The sequence below is a fragment of the Microcebus murinus genome, chromosome 12 (genome assembly GCF_040939455.1).
Source record: "Microcebus murinus isolate Inina chromosome 12, M.murinus_Inina_mat1.0, whole genome shotgun sequence".
Taxonomy (NCBI): Eukaryota; Metazoa; Chordata; class Mammalia; order Primates; family Cheirogaleidae; genus Microcebus; species Microcebus murinus.
The window spans coordinates 80,220,170-80,239,343 of record NC_134115.1 but is presented as its reverse complement, the minus strand read 5'-3'; the positions used below and the strand labels follow the sequence as shown (position 1 = coordinate 80,239,343).

At 41.8% G+C, this 19,174-nt stretch overlaps 1 protein-coding gene across 8 annotated transcripts in view; it reads left to right on the top strand.

Annotated features, from left to right (window-relative positions):
• The window catches only part of CDK5RAP2 (CDK5 regulatory subunit associated protein 2), a 174,154-nt gene that overhangs the window by 89,680 nt on the left and 65,300 nt on the right, over positions 1-19,174 (top strand). For 6 of the 8 annotated variants that reach the window (XM_076008992.1, XM_020289456.2, XM_076008988.1 and 3 more), the window contains 5 exons: positions 3,589-3,719; positions 5,263-5,372; positions 7,532-7,660; positions 14,173-14,268; positions 16,168-16,355. In XM_076008992.1, the coding sequence (XP_075865107.1) occupies positions 3,589-3,719; positions 5,263-5,372; positions 7,532-7,660; positions 14,173-14,268; positions 16,168-16,355 (654 nt within the window). The remainder of the gene's footprint in view (positions 1-3,588; positions 3,720-5,262; positions 5,373-7,531; positions 7,661-14,172; positions 14,269-16,167; positions 16,356-19,174) is intronic. The other 2 variants (XM_076008991.1, XM_076008989.1) reach the window with 1 other exon arrangement.

The window sequence follows — 19,174 nt, the reverse complement described above, 5'->3', positions numbered from 1 at the left end:
GTTTCAGTCGTGCAGCTTCTCTGGGTGGGAGCCAGGTTAGATTCTGGGCACTGAGAAGCCCTGTGGGTGGCTGTGGTTGCTCTCAAGCCCCCTCAGCATTGTGAATGGCTCTGAGTTTCGCAGTCCCTCTGTTAATGAATGAAAAGATGGATGGGACTGAGGCAAGGCAGGACTATGACTAACAAGGATGCTTAAGAGGTTTTCTCTTCTTCTTCTGTCTTGCAGTACATTTAGGGGAAGACAGACCTGGGTTCAAATCCCAGCTCTGCTACTCAGCAGCTCTGAGCTCTTGGCTAAGTCACTTTTCACCGTGAGCTTCAGTATGTTTATAAAATTGAGATTGGCTGGCCCACCTACATACCTACCTACCTACCTATCTTTCTACCCGAAAGGCTTGTTTTGAAATAAGAGATGATACTATGTAAAGTCTTAATACTGCCTGGCACATAGTAAGCACTCGTCAATAAATGATAACTTCTTAAGAATAAGAACAACACAAAAAGCTCATGTATGCTTCAATATCCCAGTGTGCTTCCATGTAGCTTGTGGGGGCTTTTGAATCCTCAGGGGGCAGAATTGTGGGCTGAGGCAGGTGGAGCTCCCTTCTGTAACACCAGCACCGCTTGCTTTCTGGAAACTGGCAGCAAAGGTGGATGTCTGTCAACATGATGTGCTGTGATTAAAAGTGGACAGGGAGGGCAGAAAGGAAGGAACTCATCGCAGGCTACGTGTGCCGATCTTTTCACTTTTACTATTCATTCTCTGTAGTCACACTTAGACGTTGGCAGCTTTAGGCCCATCTTACAAAAGTGGCTTCTAAGATGTTAAGTGTATTTAGAGCTCAGGTGTTTTTGACTACTGAGCCTAGGCTCTTACACGCCACCCACTGTGAAGACTAGCACAGTTTGCACTTCCTTGTAACTCAGGGTTTCTCAACCTCGGCAGTGTTGGGATTTGGGGCTGGATAATTTTTTTTTGTCATGAGGGAGTGTCCTATGCATTGTAGGATGTTTAGCAATCTCTGACCTCTGTCCAGATGCCAGTAGCACACCTGCCCCTCCCATATCAGTTATAACAACCAAAAACCTCTCCAGACATTGCCAAATGTCCTGTGGGGCAAAATCATCTCCAGAGAAGAAGCGTTGCTGTAACTCACGAAAATCAGAAATTTTGGCCCATAAGTATCATCTTTTGTATGGGAGTTGTTGGGGTATGTGGAAGGAAGGAGATGATGTTTTTTGAGCATCTAATATGTATTAGGCACTGTGCAAGATCTTTCCCATGCAACATCTTATTTAATCCTCAAAATAATCTTGAAGTAAAGGTATTATCCCCATTTTACTGATGAGGAAATCAGGACTCAGGCAGTTCAACCGACGTGCCCATGGGCATGGAGCTAGTTAGTGTTGTATGGTGTTTTGAGCTTGGATCTCTCTGACTCCTCATTTCTGCTCCTGCCTATCCACCAGCCCCCGCCACTCTGAGATTCCAGTTCCAGAAAGAGGAAGGTACAGGGTTTTTGTTTCTTTCTGAGTGAAGCACCTTTTGTTCTGCCAACTCCTCACACCTTGAAAAGATTTTGTAGTTGGGAAAACATAAATGACAGACAGAAGAGCAGCAGCTGTGTACTTTTCACCCTGTCAGAAATGGAAGAGGGAGTGAAGCAGTTAGCTTTCCCCAGCCCTAATCGCAGGAGCTTCGCTAAAACAATCTCCTTTTTTCCCTAGTTAAATGTCTGCAGCATGGCTGCATCCAAGCGAGTGCTGCGCTGTCACACCTCTGTAAGGTTTTCCATCAGCCTTACAAATTGATCATTATGATTGTCTTGAAATGGAACTAGGTACAAGTTGCCAGTAGAGCCCCTTCCCTTGCATGAAGACTACTTCACAGTAAACCGTCCTCGGAGCAGCAAGCATCGCAGATTAGACATAATGGTTTATTTTCCTTCCAGTGTATGTTGATTTATGTGTGCAGTTCGATGGATGGAGCTGGAAGTCTTTGAAGGAGAAATAGGGCTTGAGTCTGACACACATTTAGAGCAATGGCTCCCAACCATTTGGGGACTGTGGACCCTTTAAAAAAAAATCTGATAGAAGCTTATGGGCCACCTCCCTAGAAAAATCCATATATTCATAAATGTTTACAGATAGTTTCAAGGTGTTATTGGACCTTCTTAGGGAATCATAGGTCAGATGCTGGACAGAAAGTGATATATTTCTCGGTGTTTAAAAAAGGCTTTCTGATTTGTTAATGTGTTTAATCTTTAATGATGTTCATATACTTTGACCCAGTAATTACACTGCTGGGAATCTTTCTTAAGAAAATAACCTGAATGTCAAACAAGGCTTTAGGCACAGAGATGTACAGAAAAGCATTATTTATGCTATTTAGATGTCAGCTGGGGTCTCCTTGTGCCTGTGAGAGCTGGATTTAAGATCTCTGCCAGTTGCATATCAGTAGAAGTACAAAGCCTTTCTTATGGATCTGCCCTGTCCAATACAGTAGCCACTAGCCATGTGGCTATTTAAATTTAAACTTACTTTAAATTTAATAAAATCAAACATTCAGTTCATTGATATGTTAGCCACATTTTAAATGCTCAGTAGGCACATTTAGCCAGTGGCTACTGCAGTAGATAGTGTGGATATAGAACATTTCCATCAGAGAAAGTTTGTTCCATAGGGCTCCCCACAATGAACACAAGTTTTGGGAGGTGTGCATTTTCATGGCCTCCTCTGGGTTTTGGGCTTCTGGTCCCGTGAAAGCTCTCTGTATAGCTCAGCGCTGTATCACATTGACCCACACGTGAAACTTGACATCTCCCCTCCCCAAATAAAAATCCGTTTCTACTGTGCATTTATAAGTAGTTAACCCACCACAATGGAATTCTTTTGGCCCTAAATCAGTCTTCTTTTCTTATTATTGACTCACTGTCAATAATTTTTTTCTCTTCCCTCTTGTCCCCCATACTTACTCCCAATACGGTATCTTTGAGGAGTAGCACAAAAGCTTCTCCCTCTCTTCTGAAGCCTGGGTGCCAGGTGACACCCGGGCCCTGGACAGCCTCCCCTTCTATACCCAAGCCCTCTCAAGGTGTTATGCCAAGTAGAGAAGCATTCTGGAGAATTAAACTATTTCCACCTGGTTATATCTGTAGCAAAAACTTGAAAATGGCCCAAATATCCACTAATAGGGGATGAGTTGAAGTAAATGGTGGGACAGTCACCGGTTTAATATTCTATAGTCATTAAAAATGATGTTTGCAAATAATTTCCAAAAATGTAGGGAAATATTTAAGTGAGGAATGTATAATTCAGCACTGTATGTCCAACATTATTTCAACCTTGTAAAAAATACAGGGGAAAAGATTGAGAGGAAATACAGTCTGCCATGTGTTAATTGATAGTAGGAACATGGGAATTGTGTTTACTTTATACTTTTATATTTTAAATTTTCTGTAATATATATTTACTTTTATAACCAGAATAACCACAAAAGACATAAAGATTATAGGCAGGCTTGCTGGGCTTTGCATCTTAAAGCACAAATAGGTCTGTTTAAAAATTTCTGATGTTTTGTTTTACCAAGCATCAACAACCTGCAGGCTGAGTTAAACAGCATTTTTGCCCTGCGGAAGCAACTGGAGCAGGATGTACTCTCTTACCGGAATTTGCAAAAGACCCTGGAGGAGCAGATCAGTGAAATTCGGAGGCGTGAAGGTACATGCTCTCTTCTACGTATTTCCTTTTGGCTTTTCCTCTTGGAGGATGTGGGCTGAACTTTAAGATAGTGCTGAAACTTCATTAAGAGATGAAGCACCTACAGGATTTCATCTTGGGATTCTTTTTGTGGTGACCATGTTGATGTTGGCTTTCCCAGGCTGTATCCATCTGGCTTTGGCCTTCATATTGAAGAGCCTAGTAAATTGTATTAAATTCTCCAGAGGGTCTGCTGCAGATTGCTTCCTCACTGCCTTTACTATTTTTTGTATCATTTGATACTCTTAGCTGTGTATAACCTTGGGGACTTGTAATCTTCTTTTTCTGGTAAACAGTCCTCACTGCCCTAACATCTGGGCACTGCCTACCACAGCACCTGCTGCAGAGAGCCCAGGACTGCACAGATGTATGGGTGAGACTACTGTTGCAGGTTGAAACGTTGTTTTTAGCAGTGTAGATTCATTAAGGGAGGGCTACAAGATGAGGGTCCTGTGGGACTTGCATTGTTGTACTCATCATAGTGCTATTTGGTGCTCTCCTTGCTAGAACCTTAGCCCCTTAAAGTCAGGTGTCTTATTCCCTTCTGTATCTCTAGCCCGGTACCTGGCACATACTGTGAAATTGGTAGTTTTGACATTCCTTGAGTACCTGTTATGTATAAGGCACAGTGAGTGCTAGGCACTTAACTTTTCATCTCTGATCCTGGCAGTCATCCCATTGGGTACAGCAGGTTTTAACTTCATTTTACAGATGAAGAAACTAAGGCTCAGCTGGGGGGTAGGGTGGGGTTTGATTTGCCCAGATTTGATCCAGGATAAACCCTTTGGAGTTTAGCTCTTTCCAGTATTCCATACTGTATTTTAAAAGATGGATCAGCTCTTACATGTGTTAAATGAGATACTGTTTGTGGATATGCCTCACTCAATAAACAGCCTCCCCTCCTCCCCTTCTTCCCTCTCTGTTAGAACATGACCTTCGCTGCAAGGAAGCAGACCCTTACGTAGGTGATTGAAGATTCTTTTATTAATATCTTAGCTCTAGCAGGCAGTCTCTGCACTTAATGTGCTTGCTTCCCATGAGGGGTCTGGGGCCAGTGAAAAATAGATCAGGTACTTTTATTTCCCTTGAGTTCTACCCTTGAGGGTCACATCTAATTTTTCTGTATTCTTGCCTAAACAGAATCACTCCCTCATTTAAACTGAAATCACCATTTGCTTGTGCCATTTAGAATGGTCTCCAGGCACAACACTCGATATGCAAATTATAATTCAGGATTGGCCACAGTGAAAACCTACAGCCTAAAATGAAACCATACATTGAAATATCAGCCTGTAGAGAAAGGGAAAATTACTTTTGCTCCAAAGGTGGTGCTTTGAACCCCCTATGTGTACTTATGCTCTTTCCATCCCCGCCTCCCCCAATTCAAATTGCTTTAGATGGATTGTGCTGGGATTGGTTTCGGAAGGATCTGTTTCTGATATTCTTTTTCTCCTCCCCCCCTCCCCACCTCTCTTTTTTTTTTTTTTTTTTTTTTTTTGGGCAGAAGAACCATTTTCATTTTATAGTGATCAAACATCTTATCTAAGTATTTGCCTTGAAGAGCACAATCAGTTTCAAGTGGAGCATTTTTCTCAAGAAGAACTTAAGAAAAAGGTATTGACCTATTAACTTTTAATACTTTTTTTTAAGGTTGTTTATTGTCTCTTGACTCTGAAAGCCCCTTTCCTCTCCTTCATTCCCTGTGCTCTCCGCCTTGTCTTTGTTCCTCCTGTGTGCATAACCTGGACTGCTCTCGCCCATGTCTGACACAAGCCTTATTAGCCCTGAGACCTCAGCCCAGGCTTGCTGTACTTGAGGAAGGGCTCTCTGGCCTGTCAGATCATTCACCTGTCTTCCTGCACCTAATCCAAATTAATGTCTTTCTCATACTAACCTGTCATTGTCTGGTTATTTGTCTATATCCCCCGCTAGGCTGTGAACATCTGAAACTTAGTGATCGTGTCTTATTCATTTCTGATTTTCCAGTGCCTAACACACATGGTAGCAGCTAATAGATGCTTTTTGAATGAATAAAGTTCCAAGTTTACTCAATAAATCTTTTTTTCTTTTTTTTTTTTAACTGTAAAGCTTTTTCAATCTGTTGATCAGTGGCATAGTTAGAGAGGCTTAGTGTTTCAAGGTTCTAAGCACCATTGTTAAGAGTAGGAAATGTGAGCATAGAGGAAACCGCGTGATTTATTGTAAATTATCATACATGTGTGGCTGAGATTCAGTTTCTCTCTTGGAATAATTCATGTTCTGGTAGAGAAGACAGGCATGTAAACAAGTAATTGCAAAATGGAGTGCAAGGGTTGCTGTAATGGACAGCTGGACAAGGTACAGAGGTAGCAGAGGAGGAGAGGCTGATTGCCAGGGGCATGGGGGTGGCCTATTTGATCAGGGGAAGCTTCTTAATAGAAGTGAGGCTTGAAATGTGTTTTGAGGGAAGAATTTGAAGTTTGTCCAGGTGGAGGGCTTTCTCAGTAGAGAAAGAGAAAACAGCCTGTGTAAAGCACAGAAGTAAGACATAGCAAGGAGAACTGTAAAACTTTGGATATTTTGTGAGGAGTAGGGCAGGGATCATTGAAGCAGCCGCTGGTTTTTGAAGATGAAGAAAATGGAGGTGATAATAGCTGCTGCTAGTGTCTGCTGTGGCTGTGGTAAGGGCAGGAGCTGTTTCCCTTGGTTGGCATTTGGTAAATGTTTGTAGAATCAGAAGGTCTTGTTCTTCCCACTGGAATATCCTTGAGGATTGGATCCAATTTTTACTCATGTTTCGAAGTGTTGAACATCTACTGTGCGCAGTCAGGGTGGGATTTTCCACTTTATTTGAAGAGCTAATGATTGCTCCCATCAAGAGGTATTTGGAAAATTCCTGGCCGTTGGGATTTGAAATGTGTAGGAAACAAAGGCGGCGTCTGCTCAGCTTGCCCATGTGTCTGGCCCAGCAAGACCTAAGCCTTCAGGAGAAGCACTGGACTAGGGGCCTGGGGAGCTCAGTTCCGGCCTGGCTCTGCCTCTGTGGAGGCAGCCGCCCTTTCCCACATGAGTAGGCACTTCAGCCGCTGTTACATCTCAGTTCCTTCTCCAGACACCCCAGAGGCGGGACCTTGGGCGATTAACTTTGTTGTAGCTAACGTTCCTCATTATGAAATAGGAATAGACACATCAGCCTGTCCATTTCCTCAAGATTTTTGCAAGGAATGATTGACTGAAGCCTGTAGGAGTATTTTAGTATTGGCCATAAATTGCTTTCTAATTGTCTGTTATCTAACTGTCATTATTACTGACATTGCTATATAGGTACACAAAGAAAGGGGTTGGTGCTGTAAAATAAGGCTGATAGTCTCAGAAGCTTCAGCCTTGGGGGAGTTTTCCTCCAGAGGGTCTCAAGTACAAGACAGAAATAGTATTAGATGTCATTGACTGATCACTTGCACTGTGCCAAGGACTTTGGTGCGCTGTGACAATGGTCATGTTCAGTTTTCATAGTAACCCATTCTACAGATGAGAAAACTGAGGCTTAGATTAGGCAGCGTGTGCAGGATATCTTTGCCTTAAAGTGGTTGATTCTGGGAAAAGAATACCAGCATACCAGATGTCAAAGCCACTGTTTTTGTCACTATATCCAGGGTGTCCTGAAGGTTAGAACTGGGCAGCCTGATTCTCCGTAACCGTGGTGCAGAAGGGTCTGCTCAGTAGGAAGGCCTGTGGCTCTGGGAAGCAGAAGTCTGCTACTGGGTACCCAGCCTTCTCCTACTCTTATCTTTTAGGTCAGCGAACTTATTCAGCTAGTGAAGGAACTGTATACAGACAACCAGCACCTGAAGAAAACCATTTTTGATTTCTCCTGTGGGGGTTTCCAGGGAAATGGCAGACTTGAGTCAGCAGGACGAACAGAGGTAAGAAGAAACATTCTTGTTGTTGTGCTAATTAAAAAAATGTAGCAACTCAAAAGATTTCTCAAGACTGCATCTGTCCTGGGGAGGTCTGCAATTGAAATTCCCTTTGCTGTGGATGGGTTTGGGTTTGGGGGCCCTGTTGGCTCGGCCAGGCCCGTCCACAGGCTTCCTCAGGTTTGCATCACGTCTGCACGGACACATTCGATACATTGTGACGCTTTTGACCCTGATCTCGCCCTGGGATCTGAGCTGCAAATGGCACATCTGGATGAGCGACGTGGTCTCAGAGGGATCTGGAGAGTTGCCAAACCATCCAGGTAATTTGGGCAGTGTAGACGCAGCCTTAATGACTCCATTAACATTGAGAAACAGATACACACATACCCCACCTGGGAAAGAGCAAGGAAGCCTTATTCACCTTGATGACTTCTGGGTCTCAGTGCTGGTCTTAGTGATGTGTTGTCTCCGGTTTTCTGTGTCTGTGTCACATGCTACAGAATAGGAGGACCTTGAAGTTGTGATGGTGAGGGAAAGCCTAACTCTCCTATAGGAAGGACCTTGCTCCACGCAGGTATTAGCATTGTCTCAGAAGACCAGAACTGTTCTCGTTGTGAAGCGCAGGAGTAGGGTCTTTTTGTCTTGGGTCTCTCAAGTACAAAACTGGACTCTTCCTGGTTGGAGTTGTCTTAAACTCAACCTGGAGTGCCAGGTAAATAGAGCTTTCACATTCATTGTCACATCATTTCTTGGGAAAGATCTGTCAGCCTTAAGCTGCCTCCTCCTACCTTCAAAGTGGGAAATGCTCAAAGGTATTTTTGCTGTCTTTGAGAGAGAGAGAGAAGATTATTGATCTTAGCTTCGAGGACTCTAGATAATTTTGAAAACCAAGAATATCTGCGATCCATTTAGGGAGAACCAGTCTCTTGGTTTGCTTCCTCTAAGGCAGCATTTTTAATAAGCAGCTCATTCTTCATTGACTTCATTTGAGATATAAATGGCGAGTTTTGTTTGTTCATTTGCCCTTTGAAAAAAATCTGTTAAATGTCCCATTATGTCCTTTGTAGAACAGAGGCTTTTTCCTCTTTCCACTCTAAGATCTTAATACCAGCCGATTCAGATTTGAGTCATTTGTCAGATTGCACTTTGATTTGATGTTCCCTGTGAATAGTCTTATCCTTTATAGCACAGTTCCCCATCTTCCCTGGAAAGGGATGGTAAAAATGATGTGCCCACTATAATCTTGAGCTGAAGGGGTAGAGGGAGTTAGGGGTGAGGGTGGATGGCAAAGAGTGAGGCTGCTGTTCTCTGGGAGTGTGTGTGGTGCTCTTTCGATGAGAAGGCAGAAACAGTCCAGAAATGCTTCGATTGTCCGCAGCATTTGCGGAGCAGCAGTGGGGGCTTGCACAGTGGGGGCTGGGCATAATTCTTGCTCTCTGGGAGCCTATAAATCAGAGAAGGAGAACAATAACAAAAATACATATTTTGTTTTTTGAAATTCAGTATTTTTCCTCTGATATTTAATTTACCCATAGCATTACCCTAGCAATAGGAAAACAGAGGAAAGAAATTACCCCTAATCTTGTCACTTTGAAACAGGCACAGTTATTTAACATTTTGGAATTGTGCCTTCTCTATCTGTATGTGTAAGCATGTGGATGCACACACCTCTGCTGTCATGCAGTTTGTGTCCCGCTTTTCCTAATTGCCATTAGGTCATAGCATCTTATTGTATCGTATGAATGCACTGAAATTTAACCGGCTTGCCATCGTTGGACTTGCAGATTCACTGTTTTAAATTACATAATGAATGTCTTTGGACACAGATCTTTTTCTGTGTTAAGAGTTTTTTCCCTTAGACTATATTCCCAGATTGTGTAATTACTAGGTCAAAGGACAGATACAGATACGCAATGGGCATAAAATTTATTTTCATATACCCTCGCCCAACAACTTTCAATTTGAAAGGGGTATAAGTAGTTTGAAGGCCCTGATGGAGTTTGTCAGGGTTCTTTTCAAGGTGGCTGCCCTGTTGTAGAACCCTGCCAGCTGGGTATGATGGTGCTTATTCTCTGAACACTGACAGTTCATATAGAAATCACCAAACAAAACACCAAGACCTGTTGTTTTAATGTGCATTTCAAAAACCTCTGTGAGGTTGCCTGTTTTCTTAAATTTATCTGCTGATTATTTATGCATTATAGGAGAATTTGGCTGGAAATCACCATACAGAGTGATTTCAGCAGAGTATAGTCAGGTTGGTGAGTATTGAAAACCATGAACTGTGTAACTCGTGGATCTACCATCTCTAAGTGTTGAATATGTGTAAAGCACTTGGCACGGGTATTGGCACATGCAAGTGCTCAGAAAGGATTAGTTACTATTATTATTTACTCATATTGTCATTATTAGGAATGCTTAGAAAACTTAAGATTTTTTTTGGCTTAGAGAGGAAATGTAGATTAAGGGGCATAATTTAACTGAACTCAGGTATTTGTAGGGCTGTCATGTTGAACAAGGAATAGACCTGGTGTGACTCTAAAGCGGGCACCCTCCAACTATGGCCCACGGACCACATACGGGCCGCCCAGCACATTTATCTGGCTCTCTGGGTGCTTTTGCCACCACTGCCTGTCCTGCTTAGCAGCCGACTCGTCCCGGGCCCACAGTGTGCACTCTCCAATGGTCTGAGGGACAGTGAACTGTCCCCATGTTTAAAAAGTTTGAGGACTCATGCTCTAAAGTATAGAAATGGTACTCAGAAGTATAAAGTGCTTATTAAATATTCTGTTAATATTAATAGTAACAATAAAATTTGGTTTGTCAGAGCAGACTTAATTTCATGAAAAGGAGGAATTTGCTAACAATTTGACTTTAGAATATGAGTTTTGCATGATTTGTAAAGCCCTTGGCATAGTGCATGGCATGTAGTAGGCACTCAATAAAACACAGCTATTTTTATTTTTACTTTTTAGTAAGTTAGTGGCAGAGTTGAAACTATAACCTTCTTCTGACTCTTTTTTGAGTTGTTTTTAAAATACCACAGGGAAGCGCTTCTGTAAGTTGAAAGTGCCTGTGAATTTCCTGGGGGTCCTATTTAAATGAAGATTCTGGTTCAGTAAGCTTGGCGTAGGGCCTGAGAGTCTGGGTTTCTAACTTACTTCTAGGTGAGGGTGCTTTGTTTGCTGCAAGGAACACACTTTGAGTAGCAAGACCAGAAGAAATCCTGAAAACTATGTGCTTCCAACTCTCATTTTGAAAAAAAATCTTCCCTCATTTGTTTGTTCGTTCAGCACTGTTTTATTCAGCCAGGCATTGATGTTAAAACTCTGAACACAGACACGTCCCTGCCCTGTATAGAGTGTGAGACACAGAGCAGAGGGGCAGTTGTGGCAGAGTGTGGGGAGGGCTGTGTTGGTGCAAATGCAGAGCCTAGAGGAGCATGTACACAGGTGCCCAGCCCTCCCCTTGGGGGTCAAGGGAAGTTCTTTCTGGAGGAGGAAAGGCAGCTGCCCAGGAGGCAGAGGGAGACTGAGGAGAGTGCAGAGTCCAGCATGGTGTTTTAAGAAGGGAGTGTTTCCTCGTGTCAAATACTGTGAGGAGACAAGAAAGAAAAAACTACTGAGAATTTCCAGTGAGTCCCATGACCTGAGACATTTCATCAGGGCGAGGGGGACAGAAGCCAGCCTGCTGTGGATAGAGGAATGATGAGGAGTGAAGAGATGAGATAGAGCTGGTTGACACTTGGAAGTGTGGAGGTCGCTTCTCTAGGTGGTGGCAGGACTGGAAACAGAGCTGGGTATAGTGACTCAGTTCTTTCTGACATCTTGTTCCATGTCCTTAAAAATTGGTAAGTTGCATATGGCATGAGGGACATCTGTGTCCACAACTTTTAATTTCTTGACCACTGCTAGAAACTGAGAGTTTACTTTTTAATTTTAGACCAAGTCAGCAGAGGTAAAGAGAAGTGAAAATTAATTTTTATTTCACTGTATCAAGTAATGGCATAGTTGTGGTTCTAGAAATGCAGAATAACTTTGATGCTTTTGGTATTTCAACTTGGAATGATGTGTGTTAACAGTGCTTTGTTCAGCTAAACTTAGGAGAAACCCTTTTCATGTCCACAGGAATTGGGGAAGAGCTTCTCTCTGTTTTCACCACCCCCGCCCCACCCAAACCCCAGGCGGATTTTATCTCCTATATTATGTCTTTGGGGACCTTTTCTTGGGCAGTTTCTAGACAGAAGTAGCAGAAAAGCCACATTGCACTAGATCTTTTCCGGAAGCTTGGAGAGATGCAGAGCACTCAGTGACCAGAACTGTTGGGGAATTGGAGGGAGACTTTTGTTGTTGTTGTCATTTTTTAAAGATGGGAAAGAATTTTCCCCCAACATTTTAAATTATGAAAAACTTCAGACACAGCAAAGTGAAAAGAATTTTACAGTGAATACCCATATACTTACCACCTAGATTCTATTAACATTTCCCACCTGTCCATCATCACAGCATATTATCTTTTTGACAAATTTTAATTGAAATTGCAAATATCAGTGTATTTTCCCTAAATACTTAAGCATGTGCATCTTCAATGTACATTTATAGTTATTTTTTTCTTTTAAAGTTAGATTTACATGCAGTGAAATGTAGAGGTTGTAAGCCTACATTTGCTAAGGTTTTGCAAGTGTATATACTGGGTAAGCCGGACCCCTGTCAGGATCCCTTGTGTCCTTTCTGGCCTCCACCCCCACCCTACCCCAGCTGCTCTTCTGCTTTTGTCCTATCATGGATTAATTTTGCCTACACTACTAGACCTTCATGTAAATGGAGTCATACAGTATATTCTCCTTTGTGTAAACTTTTACTCAGCATAATATTTTTGAGATTCATCCATGTTGTTATGTGAATCAATAGTTCCTTTTTATTGCTAAGTAGTATTTCATTGTAAAACATTACATTTGTTTTATCATTCTGATATTAATGGACATGGGTAAAAGATGATATGAACATTCATGTATAAGATTTTGTGGGCACATACTGTTTTTTTTTTTTAAATCTCTTGATGGGTACCTATGAAAAGAATTGGGTTATTAGGTTTACAAAAAATTGGCAGTACTTTTTCCAAAGTGGTTTAACATTTTATCCTCCCAACAAGTTTGATAGTCCTAGTTGGTCTTTATCACTTGGGGATGTTTTAGTAATGAGGGAAGAAGCCAATAGAGGAAGAGGGTTCCTCACTCATATTTGTAAGCTTTTATGTCTTACTGAGTATATTTACACATCTAGTCTGTTTAAAGCTTGATGGTATAGTTGGATGGTATAGTTTTGATCATTAGTTCTGTTTGATCTTCATTGCACATTTGCATATGGTTAGGTTGAATGTGTCCTGATCCTGGAAAGTTTCTATAAAAACTAAAGTCAGTTTGCTTGGTTTTGTTTTCTTTTTCCAAAACAAGGGTTTTTCTTCTAAAAGGAGGATCAGGAGAATATAAGTTGTGCTGGGAGAGTTATGGGGGCAATTGACTAAACATAGAAATTTACAAAATAAAACTATTGAGCTAGAACCATAGATATCTCGTATGTGCAACATGCCCAATAAGTGACCCACTACTCTGATTTTAACCCCTTAAGTGCAGAGTTAACTACTTCAGGGGTGAGATGAGGTTTGATATAATTTTGAAACACCTTTGATTGATTCCTTCCCTGGGTGTGGCCACCTTTCCTTTTATTATTTATTTGGCTAATCCAAGTATCCCATGACTAGGAATTTTGCTTTTCCAGAGAGTTGAGAACTGGCTCTCTTGAGAACTTTGTACTGTTGCTTCTGTAAAATGCAGAAGCTTTGGGATTTACACTTTAAAGAATTAGGGATTTATGCAGTCTTTATAAATAACTGTCCTTCATTTCCAAAAGCACAAAGTTATCACCAGGCAAGCGTGATACTCTTCTCATTAGAGATGAAGACTTTTTGTCAGCAAAATGACAGTGTTGTGGGGACTGTCCATCTCAGATGTGTGACAGTCCAACAAGAGGTTTATGCCTGTGCTAAACAGGAGAAGTGACACATAAATTGGGCACACCATAAGTGAAATTTATTGCTTTTTCGCTATTTGATATTTTCAATTCCATCAATAGCTATTTTCCAAAATCTTGTTACTTTTATATAATCTGAAAGTGAATTTAGCAAAGGCAGGAATGGCAGCGGCACAACAGACAGCATATTTAATTTACAGCAGCTCAGGAAAGGCCGGGCAAGGGCAAGGCGAAATGCCTTTAGTTATTTCTTAGGGAATTTGTCCTTAAATTATGCTTGATCCAGGCAGCTGTGTGTGATTTGCCAGAACTAGCAACTCTAACTTTGGTTAATTTTTATTTCATGGCTTTGGCATTTGTTTCTGCCTTGTTTTTGTTTGTTTGTTGTTTTGCATTTTAAAAAAAGACATCACTGACTTATTCATACATATTCATGCTGCACACTTTTTTGGGTTGCATTTTCACATCATACCATGCTCCATGTAGCTTCTGGCTAGCAAGGAGGACGAGGACATGATCAAAATTGGAAAGGATGACGAGAATAATTTCCTGAGTGACCAGCATTTGGAGCAGGGTAATGAGGTAGGAACGTGGCAGTTAACTCCTTATTCTATCCGCCCCACTCTGTGCCCAAGCCAGTCTTCCCGTCTGGAATGAGTACATGGGTTTTCTGTTCATTCCTCCTATGTCGAGTGTCTGCTGTGTGTGCCAGTGGAGAGCAAAGAGAGTAGGTCTTTTACCTCAGAAGTTATAAACTGGGTGATAGAGCCAGTCATGAAACATGAAAACAGACATATAGGTACAAATAAAAATGGGGTGGTTATAGGAGAATAACAGGCATTGGATGTTGGACCTGGTCAGATCTCAAGAGATCTAATCCAACCCATTTATTTTATCCATTGGAAACGGAGGCCTATGAGGGAAGGTGATCTTTCCGAGGCACAGAGTAAGTTGGTGACAGAGTTGGGGTGAGAACCCTTGTGTCTGGACTGCTGTGAAGTCCCAGATCATTTGACTGCAGTGTAAAGAGCTGCTGGTGGAACCAGGCTCTCTTTCCCAGGGGCCCTCTGCAGTCTCCTGATCTGGAACCCAGCTTCATGTCGGCTGGCCATTGTGATCATTTGACCCCCATCCACACAGAATGCTCTTCAGTCACATTCATGCTGAACATACGGAGCAGGCATTCTCCAAGTTTGAAAGAACCCCAAAGATTGGTAGGTGGTAGGGGATAGGATGCTGCAGATTGGGCAGTTTAGGCTTTTTAGGTATTCAATTTCATGGAGTTGTGAATGGGAGATAATAAATTGTAGGTGGTTTTGGAGAGCAAAGTAATTAAAAGTGAGGTTTTAGAATCAGAAAGACCTCATTTTGAGTCTTGGCTTTGGCACCATCATCTCTGTGACCTTGGTTTAACCATTACTTTACCTCTAAGCCTGAGTTTCCTCATCAATCAAGATAATAATATTTCCTTTTAAGATTGTTTTGTTATTTAAATAGAAAAGCACGTAATAAGTGGTCAGTAAAAGAGAATGATTATTGTAGGCTTTTCCTTCTTTGGAGTTTGCTTATTTGATGGATTTAATAACTAGATCGGTGGCAAACAAGACCCTATAAATAAGAGCTCATTTGTGTGAGTCTGGTCTTCCATTTAAAAATCTTAATCATTTTACCCAGTGTAGAGAGATGGGGGTGATGGCTAGGGTGTATATCACCAGCGGTAATGAAGTCAAGAGGAGTTATTTATAGACTGGTAGAAGAAATTTACAGCTTTGGATAGGGAAGAAAGAATGCTAATTGCGGCACCTTAAGACATGCCCAGCATAGGCTTTCACTAGATGCATCCTTGGTACCACTCCTCTGGGACCCTCAGTGACCCACAAAGGTGGATCTGTAAATAACATCTCCATGGGAATTAGGAACTCTTCACCTTCCTAATGAGACAAATCAAAGCCATGTTAATTAGTCTGTGTCTGTAAAGACTAAGTCGCCTTTCTGATATGTAATGAGGATACACTGCAAGAAGAATATAATAAATATCCACATCATTGTTAATGACATGGGTTCTGTACCCTTCATAGGAAGAACTTATAAGGAGTAGGCCATAGGGTGGGAGAACACATATCCGATGTGTGAGTAAGAGGGTGGTGAGTAAGACCTGTAGTAAGACGCTTAACCCGAGCCAGTCATCTCATGTCATTCTCCTAACCATGTTGCGAGGTAACATTACTATCCCCATTTTATAGATGAGGAAACTGAGGGTGAGGAGGAGCGATGTAAACATCTCTATCCTCTTTCTAGAATGTCTCCCTGCACTAAAGTGTGTTTGTGTGAACCTGTATGCCTGTGTTCCTCCCTCTCCCCACTCCTCCTCCTCCTTTCATCTTCTCTCTCTTACCCTGTCTCTCCATCCTTTCTCTATCCTTCGTGTACCTCCTTCCCCTCCTCCATTTCCACTATTTGACCAAATACCTTTATTTACAGATTATGGAGGATCGTTTCAGAGGGGGTTGCAAAAATGGATTTTTAAAGCACACAGATTCCAGTATATCAGACTACGATGGAGACCACAAATCTGGTTGCCCTGGAGACCAGAACCTGGAAGAAGGCGAGCTCATGAACCTGCATGCCCCTTTCATCAATGAGAAGGCCACATTGTTACTGGAATCCAGGTAGACATGGGCCCAGACATTGCTTTGTCTCTCTAGTTTAGGGGGAGAACAAACTCATTTTGCTAAATGGATTTAGATGATGGTGCTGTGTAATTTACCTGAGAGAGCTCCTGAAATGGCCTGGAAGGAATCTTGCCAGTCATGCAATTAAGTAATTAGGCTGCATGCTAGTGGCTGTGAGGGGACTTCAGCAGAGCCTCATGCAAGCCCATTATAAAGAGGAGAAAGAAAGCTTTTCTTGAGAATTATTCCTGGGAGCCCCAGAAAGGGCTGCCTTGCTGTCCGCGAGAGAAATCAGCCCTACTGAAATCTCTTCCAGTTTCTGCAATAGCTTAAAAAATACCATTGTAGTTATGACTCTGCTGTTTTATGTAGAGCTTAAATTAAAATTCTCTTCTTATTATATCTGCTGGGAGTCATTCCTATGTGAGGAAATACTACAGATTGTTTTTTTAAAAATAAAAAAGGAGAAACAGTATGTTTGTATTTTTTAATTAATCCTTTAAGAGCAATTTCCCTCCACTTCTACCCCTTGCATATTCTTTCTAGTCCATCTATAACAGCTGCTTGGGCTTTGGAGCCAAAAGAGCTGTGCCTTAATCTCTCAGTGCCTCAGTTTCTCTGACCAGTCCTTAGGGTTACTGTGAGGAGTAAGAAAAAAAAATGTTTAAGAAAAATCGCTAGCATGTGGTATGTGTTTGACAAAAGTTTTCAGTTCTCTTCTAGTATAGACAGAGAACTTGTACCAGTGGCTATTGCCCATGACTCTTGACAAGAGACAGGAATAGTAGAATTTCTTATATCATCAATGAGCTAAGCCTTATGGACATTTCTTCAGCTAAAAAGAGATTACAGCATTCTGTTTTTGTGAGCTCAGCAAGGCTAACCCCTCCCCAATCCCTGACATCTGTCTCACATTTTTATAGCATGATTCTTCTGGGGAGACATGCTCAGTGGCTAATCTGGTTTATTATCACAGGATCACAGGTAGATGCTTGAGCAATAGAGGATTTCCTAAACATCAAGGTCATAAACTTTATGTGGGAATTAAAAGATACCACTTTCTTTCTGAGGGCCATGGAGGAATGCACTTGGGTGGTGCAAGCTAGGGGAAGGTACCATGGGCTGCGGTGGGAGCGTGATGATTGGGGCTGGGGGATATGCTTCCTCTGGCAGACAGGCCCTTTTCAGCCCCAACTGATGGCTGGGAGTCAGAAAGGTCTGGGTTCTAATCTTTCTCTGCCACTCCTGAATCTTTAGGAGCCCATCCCTTTACCTGTAAAGTGGGGGTAGGTAGCAGTCCTTACCTCACAGTCTTATTATGAGGATTTGGCACATGGTAAGTACTTAGTACATGTTAGTTCCTTTCCCCTTACTCCTTCTGCATGGCAGAGATGCTCCGGAAGGGTATATGAACAATATTTGGAGCTCTGAGAAGATCCCTGAGCTGAACTATTCCAAAGGTCCTGATAACGGTGATGGCTTAATGAATCCTCTATTCAGATTTCTAACAAAATTACACTTGAAATGTTTTATTTAATAGCACCACCAATTTAGTATATTATAATGGCCTCTTTCACTACCTTTTACTATCCATTTGTAAAGTCTTTTTCCTGGGTTTTATTGTGTGTTGTTTGGTGGTGAGTGATGGTCCTCCTTTGGCTAGCTGAATAACAATTGTCATTATTTTTTATCTATATTAAAGAGGGAGAGGAAAGGAAAATTTAGTTTAATAACCCCTGAAGCTTGAAATACCACAAATATTTTAAAAGTCTGGGTTTACTATAGTTTAAGATGGTTTATGTAACCTATATGATCCTATATTAGAAGTGAAAAATGTGCATACATTTAAATTTTGTGAATACTTTAATTTTTTTTTATCCCATTTCAGTGTACTTGCTATAGCTGTTTAATTTGAGTTGAATTGACTCTGCCCCAATCTAGATAATAGACATGCAGAGGGCCATATCTCTGCCCTCAGAGGGCTCACTGGGAAGACAATGCAAGGGTGTGTGTCATTTCCAGCGGGAGGAAAGATCCCAGGACGGGAAGGTCAGGGTACGTTAAAGCAGTTGGTAGAGTCTGGTCTGACTGTTACACGAGGCTGCTTGAAGGCAGGCAGGTAGGAGAAACTGCAGGGAGAAGGAAAAGAGCTAACGCCGATGAGGGCCATTCTGTTCCCCTTTCTCTGTGGACACTGCCTCATCTGGACCCACAGCTCCTTCTGCCAAGAGTTAGCAGCAGCTTCCCGACCTGGGTCTGCCTCTGGGCTTGCCCCTCCAGGCACTTTTCCCATAATTTTCTGCCTCAATGTCATAATATCTTTCTCTTCTCTTCTTATGAACCTGTTTTCTTCCTTTATTTTTCAGATGAATTAAACATACTTATTTTAAAATCTTTTTCAGATTGGTTATTGTTTCTATTTCCTCAAGTGTGAATTCTCTCATTTGATGGATTATTGTCTTTTTTTAATACTGGAGTTTGGTCGTGAGTGTGGTTTGCCTGTGCCAACAGCCCAGTGCTACTCCACCCTTACTCTGGCCTGCATGGTGATTTTGAAGTTACCTCGACTTGGCCCTTCTAGAGTCCTACTTTAGACCCATGAAATCTGTCTGGTTTCTCTTCCAGCATGGGGCTTGAATTTCTGGCTCTGCTGCTTCCTGCAAATGCTGCCCACTTCAGCCTCTTTCTCCTGGCTATGGGTTTCCTCCTCTGTTTCTGATCTTTGGATACTTTTATCTTGATTTTGAGCCCTATAGTGTACCTTAAATTTATTTTTTGTTATGTATACCTTGTTGTCATTTTTTGTCATTAGAGCA